This window comes from Sapajus apella, unplaced genomic scaffold, assembly GCF_009761245.1.
Source record: "Sapajus apella isolate SASKATOON/1434 unplaced genomic scaffold, GSC_monkey_1.0 scaffold20, whole genome shotgun sequence".
NCBI classification, from domain to species: domain Eukaryota; kingdom Metazoa; phylum Chordata; class Mammalia; order Primates; family Cebidae; genus Sapajus; species Sapajus apella.
The window spans coordinates 11,506,977-11,524,857 of NW_022436960.1; the positions used below are offsets into that span (position 1 = coordinate 11,506,977).

At 34.9% G+C, this 17,881-nt stretch overlaps 1 protein-coding gene across 4 annotated transcripts in view; it reads left to right on the top strand.

Annotated features, from left to right (window-relative positions):
- The window catches only part of TC2N (tandem C2 domains, nuclear), an 89,615-nt gene extending 75,038 nt beyond the window's left edge, over positions 1-14,577 (top strand). For all 4 annotated transcript variants that reach the window (XM_032287617.1, XM_032287615.1, XM_032287618.1 and 1 more), the window contains 4 exons: positions 3,266-3,457; positions 8,101-8,215; positions 10,281-10,480; positions 12,457-14,577. In XM_032287617.1, the coding sequence (XP_032143508.1) occupies positions 3,266-3,457; positions 8,101-8,215; positions 10,281-10,480; positions 12,457-12,567 (618 nt within the window). In that variant the 3' untranslated portion in view covers positions 12,568-14,577. The remainder of the gene's footprint in view (positions 1-3,265; positions 3,458-8,100; positions 8,216-10,280; positions 10,481-12,456) is intronic.
- Positions 14,578-17,881: the final 3,304 nt, after the last annotated feature.

A 17,881-nucleotide genomic window follows, 5' to 3' on the forward strand; every position in this document is an offset into this window, starting at 1 on the left:
TGTGTAATATATACTGGTGTTATTCTATGGCTTGAGACTCTACAAGAAAAAGATAGCTCAGTAGTTGTGAGACTCTCAGACAGATAATTCTGGCTGTAAAGATAGACATAAGCTATTACAACAAGAGCAACAATTTGGGCACAGTATAGGAATACCCTGGAGATACTGTAGGTTCAGTTCCAGACCACCACACCAAAATGAACATTGCAATACAGCAGGTCACATGAGTTTTTTAGTTTCCCAGTGCATACAGAAGTTACCTTTATACTGTAGTCCATTAAGAGTGTGATAGCATTATGTCTAAAAAAGTAAGCTACATGCCTTAATTTAAAATGCTTTATTGCTAAAAAAAAAATGCTAATGATCATCTGAGTCTTCAGCAAGTTGTAATCTTTTTGCTGGTAGAAGGTTTTGCCTTGATGTTGATGGTTGCTGAATGATCAGGGTGGTGGTTGGTGAAGGTTGAGGTGGCTGTGGCAATTTCTTAAGACAACTCGAAGTTCACCACATCTATTGACTCTTCCTTTCACAAAAAGGTTTCCTGTAGTATGTGATGCTGTTTGATAGAATTTTATCCACAGAACTTCTTTCAAAATTAAAATCTATCCTCTCAAACGCTACTCTTGCTTTATCAACTAAGTTTATGGAGTATTTGAAATCCTTTGTTTTCATTTCAACAATATTCATAGCATCTTTACCAGGAGTAGATTCTGTCTCCAGAAACTACTTTTCTCATGTATAAGAAGCAACTCCTTATCTGTTCATATTATCTTGAGATGGCAGCAATTCAACTGCTTCTTCAGGATCTATTTCTAGTTCTCTTGCTGTTTCTACCACATCTGCAATTACTTCCTCTGCAGAAATCTTGAATCCCTCAAAGTCAGCCATGAGGGTTAGAATAAACTTCCAGATTCATGCTAACGTAATTTTTTTTGACCTCCTTTCATGCCTCATGAATTTTCTTATTGGCATCTAAAATGGTGAACCCTTTCTAGAAGGTTTTCAATTGCTTTTGCCTAGGTCCATCAGAAGAATCACTGTCTATGGCAGCCATAGCCTTACAAAATTTATTTTTTAAGTAATAACACTTGAAAGTTGAAATTACTCCTTGATCCATGGGAAGCAGAATGGATGTGTTAGTAGACATGAAAATAACATTCATCTCCTTATACATCTCTGTCAGGGCTCTTGGGTAACTAAGTGCATTGTCAATGAGCAATAATGTTTTGAAAGGAATCTTTTTTTTTAGCAGTAGATCCCAATGGTAGACTAAAAATATTTAGTGAACTATTCTGTAAACAGATATGCCATAATCCAGGCGTTGTTCCATTTATAGAGCACAGGCAGAGTTAACTTAGCATAATACTTAAGGGCCCTAGGATTTTCAAAATGATAAGTGAATGTTGGCTTCAACTCAAAGTGACTGATTGCATTAGCCCCTGACAAGAGAGTTAGCCTGTTCTTTGAAGCATTGAAGCCAGGCATTGACGTCTCTGTAACTGTGAAAGTCCTAGATGGCATCTTCTTCCAGCAGAAGGCTCTTTTGTCTACATTGAAGATCTGTTCTTGAATGTAGCCACCTTCTTAACTAGATCTTCTGGATAACTTGCTGCAGCTTCTGCATTAGCACTTCGTGCTTCAGCGTGCACTTTTATGTTTTGGAGACTGTTTCTTTCCTTAAACCTCAAGAACCAACCTCTGCTAGCTTTCAGTTTTTCTTCTTCAGCTTCCTCACATCTCGAGTTAGGACCTTGCTCTGGATCAGGTTTTGGCTTAAGGGAATGTTGTGGCTGATTTGATTTTCTATCCAGACAAATGAAACTTTCTCTATATCAGAAATAAGGCTGTTTTACTTTTATTTGTGTGTTCACATTTAATTTCCTTCAATAGTTTTCCCTTTGCATTCACAACTTGACTAAGCAGTGCAAAAGGCCTATCTTTTGGTCTGCCTCGGCTTTCAACATCTTCCTCACTAAGCTTAGGCAGTTGAGGTATATTTCTTCCTTTCACTTGAACACTTAGAGGCGTTTTAGGTTTATTGGTCTAATTTCAATATTGTTGTGTCTCAGGAAACAGTGAGGCCTGAGGAGAGGGAGGGAAATGAAACAGTTGGTTGCTGGAACAGTCAGAACACACACATTTATAAGTTGCCCATCTTATATAGGTATGATCCATGGCGCTCCAGAACAATTACAATAGTAATATCAAAGATCACTGATCACAGGCCACCATAACAGATATAATAATAATGAAACAGTTTGAACTATTGTGAGAATTACCAAAATGTGACATACACATGAAGTGATCACGTGCTGTTGGAAAAATGACACTGATTTACCCAACACAGTGTTGCCATGAACCTTCACTTTGTAAAAACTGTAAATCTGTGAAGCACATTAAAGCAAAGTACAGTAAAATAAGGTATGCCTGTATTCAAAATGTTTATGCTATTTGCCCAGATATCTGGCCTTTTCAAAAGGAAAAAAAAGCTCCTTTCTAAATGGATGCTTTAAAGATGGAAAGAAGGAAGTGTATGGCAAAGAACAGTCTAGTGTCAAAAACATGTTAGCCCATGGTAAGCCAAGGATTTAAAAATATTAAAAGTAGCAAGAGCATTTAAAAATATTCTGAGGCTGGAAAACACAGTCTTGCTGACTGAGGTGGTTGCTTAGGAGAGAAGGTATAATTTTAAACTCATTTTCCTTCATTTTCTATATCAAGGAGTTTGATTTTCAGATTGGAAAGGGTGAATAAATGTCACCAAAAGAGAAACTGAAGCCTAAGATAGACGGGAAGATTCATTAGACAAAAAAATAACTCCTTTAAAGAAATAATTTAAGTCTCTTTATGTGAACAAGTTAGATATTGTGAACAGAGAGTGCTTGCATATGAGATTCTTGAATCACTCTCCTGAACTGTTGAAGAATTGTGATGATGACAGGAAAGATGCCAGGACCAAAGATGGAAAAACAATCTAATATTCAAAAGGGGAAAAAGCTGTATTCTGGTGAGCATGTGTTGATGTTGACCTGAATTTCTAAAGAATTTAAAGGATGATTTGTGAAATTAAGAGAGGTTGTATCCAGGATAAACTCTAGAAAAATGAGTCATTGCCATTCTTATTTTCATTCACATTAAAAAGATTTTTTTTGTTGTAAAAAGAATTAAATATACCTTTCCTAAATATAAAATAAAATATTGTTTTGTACTGGCATATCAGCCTTTTATTTATATGTTTTATATTTTCTTGTTGTTTTTTTTAAAGGCTATTGAATTTATGGAAACATTTGTATTTGCTATTAAACTTCAAAGCCTACAAACTGCAGGGCTTGTATTTAAGATTCAAACCCAGACTCCCAGGAAGAAAACCATTGGAGAATGCTCACTATCACTCAGAACCCTTAGCACACAGGAAATGGATTACTCTTTGGATATAACACCACCTTCAAAAATTTCAGTAAGTGGTAATAGTATGTTACGTTAAGAGTATTTCATACTTTTAGAATTACTTAGTGGATGGGTTTTTGTTTGTTGGAAGATAACTGGAATAGCACATTAGAGGATCTGGAAGGCTCTCAAATAGCAATATTATTATTATTTTCAAATAATATTTTAGAAATTATTGATAAAAGATTAACAGAACTGTTTTGTTTCTCCATTGGAAAATAACCTCTGGGTTACCTTCTAGCACCTTTCTTATTAATGTTTTATACTTCAGGGAAAATAACTCTGAAGTATGAATAACTTTATTTTCAGTTTTTCTTAAGTAGCTGATAACTTAGGAAAAACAAGGAAGAATTGTAAGTTCCAAACTCAATCAGAAATTGCCCTGAAATAGGGCTGGGCGCGGTGGCTCAAGCCTGTAATCCCAGCACTTTGGGAGGCCGAGGCGGGTGGATCACGAGGTCAAGAGATTGAGACCATCCTGGTCAACATGGTGAAACCCCATCTCTACTAAAAATACAAAACATTAGCTGGGCATGGTGGCACGTGCCTGTAATCCCAGCTACTCAGGAGGCTGAGGCAGGAGAATTGCCTGAACCCAGGAGACAGAGGTTTCGGTGAGCCGAGATCGCGCCATTGCACTCCAGCCTGGGTAACAAGAGCGAAACTCCGTCTCAAGAAAAAAAAAAAAAAAAAAAAAAAAAAGAAATTGCCCTGAAATAGACTAGAAAAGTTGTTTTAACCAGGAGTAGGCTATACAGCTGCTCATAAATTGATTAGAAGTTTTTACAGCTGATTTTTTTTTTTTTTTTTTTTTTTTGGTAACAAGCTTTATTACTTAATAGTGCTGATGGGATCTGCTCTTTGCTTCTCTCAGCCAGCTGAACATTGTTTTTAAATTGTTTAGGAATTTCTAATTCAATTGTATAAATTGAATGTTAGGCTGATATTTATAAAAGTCTGTCATAAGTTTTTATAAGGTCAAACCTATATGTGATTTTAAATTTATATGAGATTTATATTTCACCTGTTTCCAAAAATATTTAAGGTGACTGGAAGTGCTTCTTAACTCTGGGTACACATGAGAATCATCTGGGAGCTTTAAAAAAAACTGCCCATAAAAAATGCCTATACATAAACTATCAAAAATTAGAATTTGGGGGGACATGCGGTAGAAGCATTTGTAACTTTCTTTTCTTTCTCTTCTCTTCCTCTTCCTTTTTCTTTTTCTTTTCTTTTCTCTTCTCTTTCCCTCTCCTCTCCCCTCTCCTCGCCTCTTCTCTTTCCTTTCATTATCCTTTCTTTCCTTTTTTTTTCCTTTGAGGAAGAAAGAAAGCTATGTCACCCAGCATGGAGTGCAGTGTGCAATCACAGCTTACTACCTCCTCCATCTCCCAGCTCAAGCAATCCTCCCACCTCAGCCTCCTGACTAGCTAGGAGTACAGGCACACACCATGCCCAGCTAATTTTTAGGAGAGATGATGGGTCTCGCTAGATTGCCCATGCTGGTCTCAGACTCCTGAGTTCAAACAATCCTCCTGCCTCAACCTCCCACAGCACTGGGATTACTGGTGTGAGCCACTGTGCCTAGCCTTGCCTATTATTCTTTAGCTCAACCCCCAGTGTGCTGTTCTGTAACTGTGACGGGAGTTTGTCATTGCCATTTTTGACACTAGCTTAGTAGATAGTAATCTGCAGCCATAGTTTACAGAAGGCACAAATTCACTATTCAAATAGATAATTCATATATTAAAATTTTAAAGACGGCCAGGCGCAGTGGGTCATGCCTGTAATCCCAGCACTTTGGGAGGCCGAGGCAGGGATCACGAGGTCAAGAGATTGAGACCATCCTAGCCAACATGGTGAAACCACATCTCTACTAAAAAATACAAAAATCAGCTGTGCCTGGTGGCGCGCACCTGTAATCCCAGCTACTCAAGAGGCTGAGGCAGGAGAATTGTTTGAACCCGGGAGGCAGAGGTTGCAGTGAGCCGAGATTGCACCACTACACTCCAGCCTGGTGCCTGGCAACAAAGCAAGACTCTGTCTCAAAAAAAAAAAAAAGTTTTAAAGACAGAGTATGTGAGAACTCAGGGAAAGTATTTTCTGGGGAAATTGAAGCATTATAATCTGCATTGGAGAATATGAATGAATAATTATGGCTAAATTTCTACTAAATCATATTTCATGTATCAGAGATCTTATAAATATTTGCATATTTTCTGAATGCCAGGTGCTAGGGTTATAGAGTGATGCCCTGAAAGAAGAGTGTGTGGGCTATACTAGACCAGTGAGTTTATGTTAGCAAGTGTGCATGCTTTATATTATTGTTTAAAGCAAGAATAGTTTGCTTTGTTTTAATGTGTTGAAGGGAAAAATAAATATTGTACTTGCGTTGTTCAAAGAGCCGGACTTACCCATCCACACAGTGTTTCACAATGAACAGTATAACTTTCGGGTAGACCTAATATTTTACTCAATAAAGAGTTCTTGACCTTGACAAATAGTAATGTAAATAGTTACTTCAGATCTCAAATTTATGTGTTGAATAATGTGGAAGAAATATGTTTTCCTGAAGAAATAGCTGTTATTTATAGAGATTTATCTTATGGCTGCCTTAGTGCTAAGTGATCTAATGGTCACAGTAAAATTATGACCCTGTTGCTCTTTATCTCTGTTGTGGAGATCAGGGGAACACTTGCCTGAGGTCACACAGCCAGTAGTTGGAGAGTCAGGATTTGAATGGAGGCAGTCTGATTCCAAAGCCAGCTCTCTTAACTCTACTGTGTATTGTCCCCCCAAGAAGATATTATCAAACATCACCAGATCATGATGTTCTAATGGTGCTCAACATTGCATTTCAGCCCTTCCAGGAAGGCTAATAATGTTTTCTTTTCTGAATAAAAGGATACGTTATTCAGGAGCAGTTTTGTGCTTATTAAATTCAGTTAGTACATACCTGCTAATTGATTGAAATTTTAATTTTTTGGTTATTATGAGATTTAAATAGGTTAAATCTTTAAATGGTTTTTCTTGATCTGAATCATTGTCCTGGAACATGAATTGAATTTGTGAAATAACCTTGGCAAGTGGGAAATGGTAAGCCTATTGCCAAATGGTGCTCTATTTTATGACAGTGAACTCTACAATTGTGTAACAGTAAGAGAAGTTTTACCACCTTTACATGTTTTCATAAGTGTTATTACATTGTGGGTATAAAACCATAATGAAAAAAATAACAAAAAATTTAAACCATGGTTTTCCTTGTGTTTTATAAAGAGTGTGATTGTGTCTTTTAAAATGTGTTTTTTAAATGCCAAGGACAGCAATTTTTTTTAATCTGCAAAGTGTTTTTTTATGGCTACCAAATTAGTTCATGTGAAAAGTTGTTAGTTCCGTCTCATTTTGATTACAATCAAAAGCAGTAAATTCACTTATTTATTAGAAATCAGTATTTGTTGCCAAATAACAAGTTTTATCATCAATTTAGACCTTTCCAGGGGAAATTATATTCCAACAGTTGTTTATACTTGTTAAGCAATTCACTTTTCATTTTCTATCTTTTCATTTCTTATGGCATAACTAATTTAAAATACAGAATCATATTTTAAGAAAACATCAAACTTTAGTCAGTGTCATATATATGGAAAGGTTGAGCCATGAGCCAGCTATTGGGGAATATTGAGCAATATAAAATATAAATGTCTTCATCAAGTGTCATTCAATTGTTCTATAACTTTACTGGAATCAATACCAGCAAAGACTTTTGTGTCTGCCTATGCTGAGTCCTAGTATGATCTGTAAACATTGTGTTCCTACTTTATTCCTATTCTTACTCTTTTCAGCATGGAAACAATAGTATTTTTGTGTTTGGGCAACCTTGTGTTTCTCACTTTTATTGTTCAGTCCAAGGACCTTGGAATCCACCTAAGTAGTCTAGCTTGTGTTGTATTTTACCGACCACCTTTCTTCTGCTGTTGTTCAGCAGTACTGAAGAACACATTTTAATTTTTCCTCTTCTCTAAGTCTTATTCATTGTACTGTTTGCCTCAGGTTTTCTTTGATCTTTTCCTTATTATTTACTGCCTCATCCCTTTGACTAGCTTCTTTCTTGCCAACTTTCTTTAGCTTGCTTCCATTCAGCGTAGTAATTCAACCCTTAATCCACAGAACTATTTATTGCTATAACCCTGTCTTCTGATTTTGGTAGCACCTACTCTGATCTCCATAATTAGAAAAAAAATGATGATTTTCATAGATAACTTTTTAATCATATTTCATGTGTTCTTTAAAAATAATTTGACTACGTTTAGTTCTTTTGAAAGTGTGTTCCTTTTGTATAAACTTCACCGGCATTTTCTCCAGTGATACTGCTTATGAATTTAATTTGTTTTTAATTTGAATTGGCTTTGGGCGTCACTGATTTTGAAATTTCAGTACATAGATATAACCTGTATTTTTAGAATCCATGCAAATGAGTACTCTAAAGAACTCATGATATTTATTTTCTTAACTTTCTCTTGTAACTGATAGTTTTGAATATCGTTAGAAAGGAATACTTTCAAAATTTCTAAACTTAGCCCTTTATCTTTGAATTTTTGAATCATCCCAAAAACATTATTCTCAGCTACCAAATGACGCTTTTTTGACATGCAGGTTTGCCATGCAGAACTTGAATTGGGGACTTGTTTTCAAGCAGTAAATAGCAGAATTCAGTTACAAATTCTTGAGGCACAGTACCTTCCAAGCTCATCAACACCTCTGCCTTTGAGTAAGTATATCAATTGTTCGAAGGAGAATCTTCAGAAAGTATTGATAATAGAAAGTATTTACATTTCTTACAATGGTGATTAAAATCTTAGTAACTTTTATTATTTAACTTAGTTACTTTTAATTTAAAATTAAAAGATTTTAAATTTTAGCCATTGTGTCTACCTTAACACAGTGGTCTCTTGAGTGTTATCGGGTTATGACCTGTCTGCCTTTGATACTGTTTTTTGTTTATCTCAGCAGTTCATACAGGTTGAATGTCTAGAGGATTCTCAGTTATATTTTTCCACCTGAAATAATTTATCCTCTTTCTAGGGCTGTGCCCTTTCTGGAATGCCCTGCTAACTGGAAACTTAATTGTAAAAAATATATACATATATGTAAACCAAAAATACCAAAAACAAACCTAGAAACACTTTTCCCTCCCTGTGTTTTGTGTACAACGAAGGGTTGTGATACTTTGGTTGTCTAGTCCTGGAGACTTGAGTGAGGGAGGAGTGTCCCTTTTCCTTACAAAAGGAAGAGAACTATCTGGGGACAGGCAAGAGCAATGCATGTTCACTGTAACTAGAAAGACTAAAAATAAATGAAACTGAGCATTCAATTCAAGAAGCTAGAAAAACAACAAACTCAAAGAAATTAGAAGTAAGGTATTAAAGCTGAAGTTGAAGATGACAAATATGGAGACAAACACAGGCATAATTAATACAACAAAAAGCCGTTTCTTTGAATCATTAAAAGAGACAAATCTATAGCAGGTTCAAGTGAAAAAACAGAGAAAACAAGAATGAGATTCTGAACAATGAAGGGAATATAATTTCAAATTCAGAAGAGATTCTATCATATATAAGGAAGAAAATCTGAGTAAAAGAATAACCATGAAAAGGTAGTTAAAGAACTGCCTCTAATAAAAGCACTAGGCCAAGGTAATTGTACTGGAAGATTCTACCAAACTTTCAAGGAACATAAAATTTCTATTGTATATAAGCTGTTCTGAAGCATAAAAAGAAGGTGGAAAAAGTAATTTTGTGAGGTCAGCATATTCTTGATACCGAAACAGAATGGATAGCACACACAAAAAGTAATTATAGACTAATGTCACCTACGTAGATAGATGGAAAACCCTAAAATAAAAATAAGCAAATAAAATCTAACTTGGAATGAATCATCAGGACTATACACAATTAAGTCTAGGAAACAAGGACAACAGATGCAGTTTATGGCAGGCTTCCCTTAAACAGCTCATCAGGATGACCACAGCTCTTCATTCTGTCTATCTGATGGTCAGATCTCAGCCCTCACTTTGTGGCTTCCTCTTTTTCTGGGAGTTCTCTGTTCACTTTCATGCTTTCCTGGCAGCCCCAGCTCTCTCACCTCCAATTAGTTAGACTGTACTTTCTGCTTGAGCTGTAGATATTGTGCATCAGTCAGATAGGGAAGTATGCTTAGATGAAAAACTATATCAACCTGAATTTTACCCAGTGAAGCTCCCATCTTTTACAAGTTGATCTTCCTCCAATTTCTTTCTGCTTTTAGTGTTTTTAAATTTTTTTCAAAGTTTGTAATTGTTATTTATGGGAAGGTTTGTCCATACAAGCTATTCTACCATTACTGGAAGTTCTACATCTCAAATTTATTTAAAGTATAGATTTTATCTAGTGGGCGTATACTTCTGAAGTCTCCAGCAAGGCATTTTACCTATATAAAATTGTGAAATAAGTACCTCCAGCTGTCCAAAGAGTTGGTATCTCTCTTTAGTGTGATCCTTTCAATGTGCACTCTTTTACTCTGATTGATGTTTATGCCTCCATTTCCAGTCTTTCATGGCATTCAGCCACGAGAAGATTAAGTTCATTTAAAGTTACAGTAGTAAAGTATGCCAAAGTTATAAAGTTAACTAGAGCTCTTTTCTGTTATGGCAGTAGCTCATCAAACATTTAAAAGTGACTTATTTATATTTTTACAATAAATGTTATAGATATAAATTCCAACTTGGATGTATATATACACACCTTTATAAGGTGTTTGGAATAACATTTTATAAACCAGTATTTCTTATGTTTTAGGTTTTTTTGTGAAGGTGGGAATGTTTAGCTCAGGAGAGTTAATTTATAAGAAAAAGACACGCTTACTGAAGGCCTCCAATGGAAGAGTCAAGTGGGGAGAGACTATGATTTTTCCGCTTATACAGAGTGAAAAAGAAATTGTTTTTCTCATTAAGCTTTACAGTCGAAGCTCTGTAAGAAGAAAACACTTTGTGGGCCAGGTTAGTAGGGAGTTTTTATCTTTCCTTGTATTTTTCTATGCATTTAAACAGTCAGTTAACAAAGAGAATACAGGACAATATTGAAGTCGAATAGAGTACAGTTCTTCAGCATCATAAATCAAAATTCAGTGTTGCTACAAAAATAAAATCTTGTCAGACTTTTTGCTTTAATAAAAATAGTTGGTATTTCTGAGCAATCAGGTTTATCTTTAAATATGTCTTATTCTTTTTGACTTTAAAAACTATGAGAATTTATCAGACTTTCAGTACTACTGACTTGTGGAAGGAGGGAACATTAAGTATTTAAATCAAATCTCTTAAGGCTTTGAGTATCAAATTATTCTGTTTAATCTTTGATTTAATGTTCAACTGGGACTTTTTATATGCTTTTACTTGAGTTATGTTAGTTTTGAATTGCTAGAACATGTCAATTTTAACAGTAGCTGTGATATTATTTAGACAGTTAGTACTACTGTCTGAATTATTTTTTAAATCTTAGTACAATTTGTGTAAAACAGCGTAACACTTGCTAATTTGCCAGTCCTCTAGGAACTTGTTTCTTTACTCTGAATAGACTAGCGGTAGCTGTCCATTATCTTTACCTTGATTGCAGTTATTTGAACCACATTTAAATTCTAAAATCAATATTATTGGTTTAAAAGCTTCAACTTGACAAGATATTACTAACAGTCTAAGTGAAATCCTCAAATTATATATGAATTTTCAAAGATTGCTATCAGCCCCTCGATTTACTTCTTAATATATATTTTTACCTAAAATGATAATAAAAATGTTGTTTTGTTTATCATCTATTATTTGGAAAAGAGCTTGAATTCAAGAATACATATAACCAGCATACTTTTGAATGCCATTAAGCCTATGAAGTCAATTCAGTTAAAGTTTTCCTGTATCATCAAGCCTCAACTTAATGGTATGGATGGAATAGGATGGTATGAATGGAATGGGAAATTTACATGAAATGATTTTCATGGTAACTTTTGTGGTGATTCCTTTCTCTTGATTGAGATTCCAGTTAGAAGAGTAATTCTGGAAAGGTTCTTGCTGGTCATCTGCTCCCTATGGCTTATCTGGTAGCCTTAGAAGGAACGATAATGGGGTAGCCAAAGGTGAAGTTCTCCACCCCTGTATCAGTGAAAGTGCTCTAATGTTGTCTGTTTTATATACTGGGGTTGTTTGTAAGATTTCATTTGAAAGGAAGGTTCTTTAGACCAAGAAAGAAAAGGAAAAACGTTTAAACCAATGACCTGCTCCAATCTCTTAGAAACTGAATCTCAGAGAAGTTAACTCCAAGGTAAAAGAATTTGTTAGTGCTAGAGGTAAGGTGAGAATTCAAGTTTTTTATTCCTTGTCTTCATAATAATATAATTATTGTGATGTCTGACATTGTATATCACATTTACATAATACTATGTATGCATTCACATGTAGTATTACTTGAAGTTACATAAGGGTAGGTACTATGAAATTACTATCAATCAAGAATGACTGTTTATTAGATTTTAATTGAGATCACAGTTTATTTCATGTAAAGGGTGCTTTAAAATGCACATTCCTTACCAATCTAATTTAAATCATGATTAGCCTTAGTTTAATTGATCTTTACAAAAATGTTTTTGAGTGGTTGGGATCAGTTTTAAGTTGAACTCCAAGATTTATTGAATAGGAAAGGACACTAATAACTGTTCTGGGGGAAATGATTTTGTAATATTTCACCCTGAATTTCTCAATTAAATTGAACCTTATTAACTAGTCTTGAGAATGACTAAACAGGTTAAATGTTTTAGCATTTAATGACAAATAGAGAAATCAAACTGACTTTTGGAAAAAAGAAAGATGTTTACTTCAAAATATGTAAACCAAACTTCCAAATTTCTTCCATCAATAAGAGTAACTGTCTGAACTCAGTTATTATTATTGTGTCAAGTTAAACGATTATACTTACTGTTCCTTTACAGGTTTGGATAAGTGAAGACAGTAATAACATTGAAGCAGTGAACCAGTGGAAAGAGACAATAATAAATCCAGAAAAGGTTGTTATCAAGTGGCACAAATTAAATCCATCTTGAAGACTTGACACATTAATTTGGTGAAGAACTTGACATTCTTTTAGAAGACTTATGATTTTAATTTGCTACCAATGAGAAGAGACAAATCAATACATTTGTCAATTTATGGGGGCTATAATTATAGTATATAATGTATCTGATAGAAAATTTGATAAGAAACTGTAATGAATTTTTTTATCAGATATCCAAAGTAAAGGAAATGTTTCAAAACTGCAACAAGAGGCACAGGCAGTAAAATCAAAGGACAGTATTATTAGGGCGACTAAATAAATTATAAAGTCTGAGAATATCAACCATAGGTAGTTCTTTCTATATTATGTTTTTGCTTTTGTATTTTCAGCTTTACTTAGATATTGAAAACCTGGTATGTCAAGTCTCCATTAGTACTATTGACATTTAGAAGACTTTACCGTCATTTCAGTGCTAGGCATTATTGATTAGGCCTTGGCTCCACTGTTTACCTCTTGCTGTATATTTTCTCTTGGTAAAAGTGAATTGAACCATTTCAACTATTTCCTATATTTGGGGAAAGTTTGTACCCTGTGTTTTATAATTTTTTACCCATTATCACTTTGTAAGCTACTTATCTCCAAGAAACTATAGAAATAGAAAACTACATTTTGGCAGGATGTAGTTTCTTTGGCAAGAAAACACCAGAAGGTTGAAGTTTAATTGGAAACCCAGAATATACATACTTTGCTGTTTTCTTCCCTCAAATATTTTACTATTTGTTCCATTTAGAGTTAAAATGATAGTATCATCCATATGGTCCATCCTAATTCTCAGAATTAAATGAGCTTAAATAGCAAATTCAGTCTTTTACGATAATCACTTCTTTGTTTTTAGTTTCCCATGTTTTTTCATAACTGTACCGGGTTATACTGTGTAACAAATATTTTCTATTACAGTTTTCTTTCCAGTACTCATTAGAACTCAGTATTTGGAAATAACTTCACCTTTATTGACCATAGAGCTGTGGCCAAAAAGAACAGCTTTTTGGAAAGACTAATGACATAACAACTGATTTTAGAAAATCTCACTTTACTTATTGATTATGATTATGATTTGCTACCAATGAGAAGAGACAAATCAGTACATTTGTCAATTTATGGGGGCTGTAATTACAGTATATAATGTATCTGGTAGAAAATTCGATAAGAAAATGTAATAGATTTTACTAATTTTGCTATAAGTAGAGTAAGTGCTTTGTGTTCTCAGTCTTCCTTTTATTTCCCACATTCTTTCTTTATCCCACACATGCAGAGACAGATGGTGATATTTTAGGCCAGGAGTATACCTTGCTATAACCTAAGCGTGTCTTCTTTATTCCAGCCCCTATGTTCCATGTATATCATTAACATTTTCCCTAATAAACACTTAATTCTCTTTCCCCTAGGTGGTGTCTCCTCAAGCTACAAAATGTCCATATTTTATATCCCCTTTGCTTCTACCGCCTTGATTTTATGGTACCAGTACTCTCTGCCACTGAACATTTTGAAATGTTTTTGTTTTAGATTTGTAGAAAATGGCATATAGGTCAATGCTCATATGGACTTTTAAGATTAATCACCTTGTGTGATAATATTTTGAATCTGAGACAAATAACTTTTAAAATTTGTTTTTAAAAATATACTTTTTTTAAAGAGCAGTTTTAGGTTAACAGAAAAATTGAGAGGAAGATAGAGATTTCCTTTCTTCCCCCACAAAGCCCTCAACAGCCTCCCACTCTGTCAGTATCCTGCACCACAATGGTACATTTGTTGCAATCGATGAGCTTGCTCCGAAACGTCATTATCCAAAGTTCATGGTTTACATTAGGGTTCCCTCTTGGTATTATACATTCTATAGGTTTTGATAAGTGTATGATGGTATGTATCCATCATTATGATATAGTTTCACTGCCCCAAATATCCTCTGCAAATGCAACTGTTTTAATGGGTACCAAAGAAGTAAATCTGTTTACTGGCTTTTAGGTAATAAATAACAGGCTTTATTGTTTCTTTTAAAAGCAACAGTTTTATTTTAGCACATTTCTGTATTCTATTAATGCTTTCAATTGCCAAATTTAATATATGTGGTTATGTATTTAACTCAGTTTTTAATCATTTTGTCTAATTTTCTATATTCTTACAATATATGTATGATGTATAATTTACGGGAAAGCTATGATTTCTCAGTTTCTTAGAATCCTAGGTAAATAAAACAATAAAAAGAAAACCTTTTCACTTAAAAGACCTTTCAGGTAGAGAAGTATTGATACAACTGAGATCCCATATATATATATATATATATATATATATTTTAATCGAGGTCTTGCTCTGTCGCCAGGCTGGAGTGCAGTGGCGCAATCTCGGCTCACAGCACCCTCTACCTCCCAGGTTCAAGCAATTCTCCTGCCTCAACCTCCTGAGTAGCTGGGACTACAGATGCACGCCACCATGCTGGCTAATTTTTTGTATTTTAGTAGAGACGGGGGTTTCACCATCTTGGCCAGAATGGTCTCTATCTACAGATCTCATGATCTGCCTGCCTCAGGCTCCCAAAGTGCTGGGATTGCAGGTGTCAGCCACCGCGCCTGGCCATGATCCTAAATGTTTTAATTAGTGTTTACTTAAGCCTTTTTCAGGTGAGGAGATACTGAATACAGCTAATACATTGGTTGTTTCCTTGAAGCTTTATGTAGAGCTATAAAAAGAAATACAGTCTTCTGCTAATAGGTGCTCATATTGTGAGAAAAACATTAGGACCTGGTAATAAAAAATGAGATTCTATGCCAAAATCACTTCTCTTTGTATTTGCCTAGGCATTTCTTGACCTTTACCCACTTACAGCACGGAAAAGGAAATTATAATGATGCTGCGTGACCAAAGGAAACCATGGAAGGGTTCACACTGATGGCTGACAGCTTGCACAGTGTTCATTCCTAACAGTGTATTTACCTGCAAGCTTTCAGATCAACACAAATAGCTGCAGCCTGGGTTAGACTATAACATTACTGTTTGGCTTTCATTTAGTTTTGCATGATTTTTAAAAACAGAACTCCTAGAGAAATGGCCTCAGAAGTATATCAGTTTCATCTCTTACCAGACCATTAAGAAGAAACCAGTGGGATTTTGAACAAGTTATATAATTGTGGTCTGAAAAGAAGCTAAACTGAAGATCTATTTGAATATAGTTCCATGAATTTCTCTGATACTAATGTACTCAATAGCTAGGTGGAAACTATATTTCCTAGTAAAATTTTCCATTTTTGTTTATCAAATATTTGCTTATGAAGAATTTCAGAAATTTGCAATAAATGTCAGCTTTTGAGTAATTGATATTTCCTTTCTGCATTTGGTTGGGTGTAATGAGGAAAGTAGCTGACAAAAATGTCTGAGGCACTTTCTAATGTCTTGGTCCATAGGTATAATTTTTATTCAAAGTTCAAATGTTTGCAGTTTTGGCTAAAACATTGAGTTGAAAGAATTATGAAAAGTGGGCCCATGTGACGTACCGTGTTTATTTTGAAATACAGATTTTAGATTTAGAAAGATATTAAAAGAGTTAATGGAGTCTCCTAAATTGGATTTTATTTTATAGGTAAAAAATTATAGGAAGATGAATGTGGCCTGCAGTTTTAGTGATCTCCTAGTGGATTTTTTTTTCTTTTTTCTTTTAAAATTTTTAATCTATAAAAAAAGTGATCTCTAAAAACAATTACAGTAATAATTATATTAAACTGTAGGACTCTGATAATGGTAGTAGATGTCTAGAAAGTAAGTTCTGTATGTCTTCTCAAAGGATAGAAACCTACCTGATTCTATGCCAGAGTAAATCACCGAATGAGAATATGACTTTTAAATGGTGGTGATGTTTATTCAGTATTGATTTTCATATTCTATGCTGTGGGATTTGTTTCTTGGTCACCATTCTTTTTTTTGGAGAAGGAGTCTCGCTCTGTCACCCAGGCTGGAGTGCAGTGGCATGATCTTGGCTCACTACAATCTCTGCCTCCCAAGTTCAAGTGATTCCCATGCCTCAGCCTCCTGAGTAGCTGGGATTATAGGCACCCGCTACCATGCCCAGCTAATTTTTTCGTTTTTTAATTTTTTAATAGAGACAGGACTTCGCTGTGTTTGTCAGGCTGGTCTTGAACTCCTGACCTCAGATGATCCACCCACCTCCCAAACAGTTGGGATTACAGGCATGAACCACTGCACCAGCCTGGGTCACCATTCTTTAGTTACTTGAGGCAGTAGGGTGATGAAAATTTCTGTCCTCCGTGGTAGGATTATATTTATTTTAGCAGAAATAAATTTGGTTGACTGTGGTTTAAAATTGTCTTTTAATTTCTGAGTCTTTTATCTTTCTTGATTATATAATGTATGAAGTTGATCTTGAAACAACTACATTTTTAAATGAGCCATTTTATATGATATATTCAATAACTAAATGCAAAAAAATCCAGTACTTCACACAAAGAACTGTGCTGTGTGCTTTCAGGGATACAAGAATGAATAAGCCATCATTGTTTACACAGATTTTATACTTAGGTAGGTAAATGAAACAATGTAAAGAAAGATTCTAGTGGAAAGCAGGATTTGAGGTATGAACAAAATGCTTTAGGGGCTCAAATAAAGAATTTAATGCAGCTGAAGGAAGTAGGAAAGGTTTGGTAGATCCCTGACCTGAAATGCACAAAACCAAGCACTGCTGCACTGACTCTGCCTCCCTAGCCGTCCTACTTCATTTGTGTTGTCAGCTGACTGACCTGAAAAACAGTTTATACTTTCTTTCACTCTCTTCTAACCTTTAACCCACCTGCTGCTTTCTTTGCTCTTAGTAGATCTTATGTCATGATTTGCAAAGAAAATGATGTCAGGTTTTCTTCAAACTTCCTGCTACCATATCCACAAAGTTGTTTTTACCCAAATCCATCCTTTCCCTGTTATGTTAGAAAACCAGTCCTTCCATGTGACTTCTGAATCCAGTCCTCTCTGCTTTCTCTGGGATTTCATTCCATTCGTTAGGCCCGTTTTCTCCTGTTTTTGAGCCATTCCCACTCTACTGGATTCTTAGTTTCATCTTTCAAATCTCTGGTGTGTGGCTATCTCAAAATTGGTTGGTGATGTGTTTGGTGGAAAGAACCCTACAGATACAATTTTGGGGATTAGGTTTTTGTATTGATGAAGGAACCTATGTAAACTGCAATGGACTGAATGTTTATGTCCCCCTAAAATTCATATGTTGAAATGCTAACCCCCAAGGTGATAGTATTAGGTGATGAGATATTTGGGAAATGATCAAGTCATTAAGGCATTAGTAATTAGGG